Here is a 3,941-nt window from a genome sequence, read left to right on the forward strand (position 1 = left end):
TTCCTCATCTGCATCATCATTATCTTCATGGTACTTTTTCTCGGGCAATTTCAACACCACCGACCATAATTTTTCAGAGGGATCGTCGATATAACAAACTTGTTTAACATGTTTTGCTAAAATAAACGGATCATTCAAAAAACCCAACCTATTCAAATTAACCGATGTATATCCCAAGTCATCGACCTTAATCCCTTTGTTTATATCTACCCAATTGCAAAGAAAAACAGGGACCCTAAAGTGATTATAGTCCAACTCCCATATACTTTTTATAACTCCGTAATATATATGTGATATGTGCGCAATATTTTGATCCTTACCCTGCACAACCATTGTGTCTGCTTCTACACACACACCACTGCATTGAACTTGACGCATATCATCACGATCCTTGGTACTAAAGGTAACACCATCCATTTTATAGCCACTGAATGTAGGAACATCCTTGTTTGGCTCATCTGCAATCCACCTTATCTCGGCCGATATCTCTTTTTCATCGGCCAAATTTGAAGTAATCTGAAAAAAAGGAATTCAAACATGTAAAATAATTCAGGTGAGGTAGTAAGTTGTAAAACAGTGGGAAAAAAATTCATCAAACGACGCACGTAATACCTTTTCCTTAAACCATTTTGGGAATGTCTCATTTTGCTTGTTTTTAAGCCACATTTCATCATTTTCATATTCCGGATATTTTGTCATTAAAAAGGCCATGTGTTCACTGCATTTAAAGATAAGACAATATAAGTTGGTTGAACTAATGACAGAAAATATATATGCAATTTTTCAAGTAAAGAGAGAGAAAGTGTAAGAAGTTACTCAATATATGGCCTAACAGCAGTGGTATTTTGTAGAACACATAAATGTGCTACGTGCAAATCAGTACAGCTCGGGGTTATAATCGTTGCACCGGATAATGGCTTGCAAATAGAATCCTTGGTATGCCTACCTTTTTTTGGTACCCCAATTGTCACTTCTTCATTATCCACCAAACATTCAACTGCCTCTTCTGTAATATAGGCCTCAGCGATGCAACCTTCTGCACGAGCTCGATTCCTTATATATCCCTTGAATGTCTTCATGTATCTCTCAAAAGGATACATCCACCTAAGGAAAATTGGTCCACAAAGCTCGACTTCTCTTACAAGATGAACCGAGATATGAAACATTAAATCAAACAACGAGGGAGGAAAGTATTTTTCAAGCTGACAAAGAGTTTCTACCAGTTGCGATTGCATTTTCTCCAGCTTATCAACCTCAATAACTTTACTACAGTTCGTTTTGAAAAATAGACAAAACTTGATAATAGTTTTCCTGACCTGTTTTTGTAGTGACGAGCGAATCGCAATTGGGAGCAAGTGATGCAAAATCGTATGGCAGTCGTGAGATTTCATTCCGGTAAGACGAAGATTTTCCATTGAAACCAGGTTCTGAATATTAGAACAAAAACCATCAGGCAACTTCATGCCAAGGAAGGATGAGCGAACAACCTTTTTCAGAATGGGTTAGATTCCAAGATGCCAATGGTAACTTCTCCTTTATCCCCGGAGTTTTTGGCCTTAGTTCTGTTCTAATCCCCATTTCAGCCATGTCAATGCGCACAGATTCCTTGTCTTTCGTCTTTTTTGGTATATTAAGCATCGTACCGAGTAAAGATTCACATATATTTTTCTCGATGTGCATCACATCGAGAACATATCGAACCGGCAAAAATTTCCAATACTCAAGTTCAAAAAATATAGAAACCTTCTTCCATACAAGTCGAGCATCACCTTTCTTCAATCGTGATTGGCGTTGTGTTTTACCATAGACATGTCCCTTTAAATGTTGCACTCTTTCAAGTACCTCCTCTACGGTTAATGGAACTGGAGCTATTTCTTTTTCTACGGTGTTATCAAAATCTTGTTTCTTCCGACGATAAGGATGATGAGGGGGCAACCACCTTCGATGCCTCATGACCACGCACTTACGATAATTGACAAGCCTTGTAGCTTTTGTTTGATCAACACAGATAGGACAACCATTATACCCTTTGATTATATTTCCCGACAAGTTACCATAGGCTGGATAATCACTAATAGTCCATAACAAGATGCCTCTTAGCAAAAACTGCTCATTCTTGTAAGCATTGACACTTGTTTCCCATGCCACAACTTTTTTAAATCATCTATAAGTGGTTGAAGAAACACATCAATATCATTTCCGGGTCGAGTTGGTCCAGATATCAACAAGCATAGCATTATATACTTCCGTTTCATACAAAGCCATGGTGGAAGATTATAAATTGACATCAAAATAGGCCAACATGAGTAATCAAGATTACAGCTACGAAAAGGATTGAATCCATCAGAAGATAGAGCTAACCGTAAGTTTCTAAGATCTGAAGAAAAGTCTGGCCACCTTGCATCGACTTCCTTCCATGTTTGTGCATCAGCAGGGTGTCTCAATTTACCATCCTTTAACCTTTCTCTGTCATGCCAAGTCAAGTCCTTAGATGTTTGAGGTGAGTTGAACAAATTCCTCAGACGTGGTATTAATGGAAAATACCATAAAACCTTGGCAGGAATCCCTTCCAATTCATCTCCTTTTTTGTTTAACTTCCATCGAGAGGCCTGACAAATGCGGCACTTCGTCTCATCTTCATCTCTCTCTCCACGGTATAGTAAACAATCATTCAGACATACGTGTATTTTTTTATACTCCATTCCCAAGGCACACAAGCTTTTTTTAGCTTCACTGAATGAAGAAGGAAATGTGTTGCCTTGTGGAAGCATAGACCCGACCAAAAGTAGCATTTCAGAGAAGCAAGTATCAGATATTTCATATTTTGCTTTCAAGTTATAAAACTTTACCAAAGCCTTCATCTTAGTGTATCCTTCACATCCTGGATAAAGAGGTTTATATTCAGATTGAATATGGTTAAACATTTCCGAGGAGTCCAGGGATACATCATCATTTCTACCGACTGGGATTTGATCTACCGATTCTGAACTGCCCGTCCCTTTAGTGGTAGGCTCACCTCCTTCTGTATTGCACTCTCCGTGCCAAATCCAACACTTGTACGTTTGATCGATACCATTGAGAAAAAGATGGTCCCTTACTTTTCGAGCATGCCAATGTTTACTATGTGCGCATTTTATACATGGACAACAAATTTTATTTTCACTAAATCCGTTCTCAAATGCACACAACAACAAATCCTCGACTCCTTTTTTGAATTGTTTTGTTCTTCTATCTGCCTTTAACCAAGACCTGTCCATCTGTTTTAATTCAAAATATGACACATAATTAGAAGTTACAACTAATGAGCTTAACACATAATTGTACTACTAATTGTACTACTAATTACTACTAATTACTAACTGCAAATACAAATTAAATAAAAATTAACACTAAAACATTGCCCAAATATAATTAAGAACCCTAAAAATTTAATGAAATTAAACATAATGGAGATGAAGTAATTACCTTAACACTGACCCAATCAAAAAGATGAAGTTATGGTTTCAATCGAGTTTTTTTGAAGTTATTTTGATGAAGAGGATGAAGAGCTTGAGTGAAGAAATTGAGTGAAGAAATTGTGTGAAGAAGATGAAGAAATCGAGTCAAGAAATCGAGTGAAGAAGATGAAGAAATCGATTCAAGAAATCGAGTGAAGAAGATGAAGAAATCGAGTCAAAGGCTAGAAAATTAATGGCTTAGGACAAAGATCTGAGAGGTTTGAATGGCTTAAGACAAAGATCTGGGGCTATTAATGAGTACCACACATTTTGTGCTTTTTTTAACAAACAAATCCGACAACGGTAAAGCAGCCAAACCCCTTGTATCACAGTAATAACGACAATACAAATATTTAAAAAACCTTTGTATAACAGATACACTGTTCAATCGTCTGAAAACAAGTTATATAATGACTTTTTAAAACAAACCGTTGTAAGGTCTAT

General features: G+C 36.9%; 1 protein-coding gene across 1 annotated transcript; it reads right to left on the reverse strand.

Annotated features, from left to right (window-relative positions):
- Nucleotides 1–2,096: 2,096 nt before the first annotated feature.
- On the reverse strand, nt 2,097–3,257 carry LOC141665570 (uncharacterized). Its single transcript, XM_074471555.1, has one exon. It carries the CDS (start codon nt 3,255–3,257, stop codon nt 2,097–2,099), a length of 1,161 nt encoding a protein of 386 aa, XP_074327656.1.
- Nucleotides 3,258–3,941: the final 684 nt, after the last annotated feature.

The sequence above is a fragment of the Apium graveolens genome, chromosome 6 (genome assembly GCF_009905375.1).
Source record: "Apium graveolens cultivar Ventura chromosome 6, ASM990537v1, whole genome shotgun sequence".
NCBI classification, from domain to species: Eukaryota; Viridiplantae; Streptophyta; class Magnoliopsida; order Apiales; family Apiaceae; genus Apium; species Apium graveolens.

What these genes read in the sequence shown, in the direction of transcription:
- LOC141665570 (XM_074471555.1), bottom strand. Translation starts at nt 3,257, where the DNA reads ATGGACAGGTCTTGGTTAAAGGCAGATAGAAGAACAAAACAATTCAAA.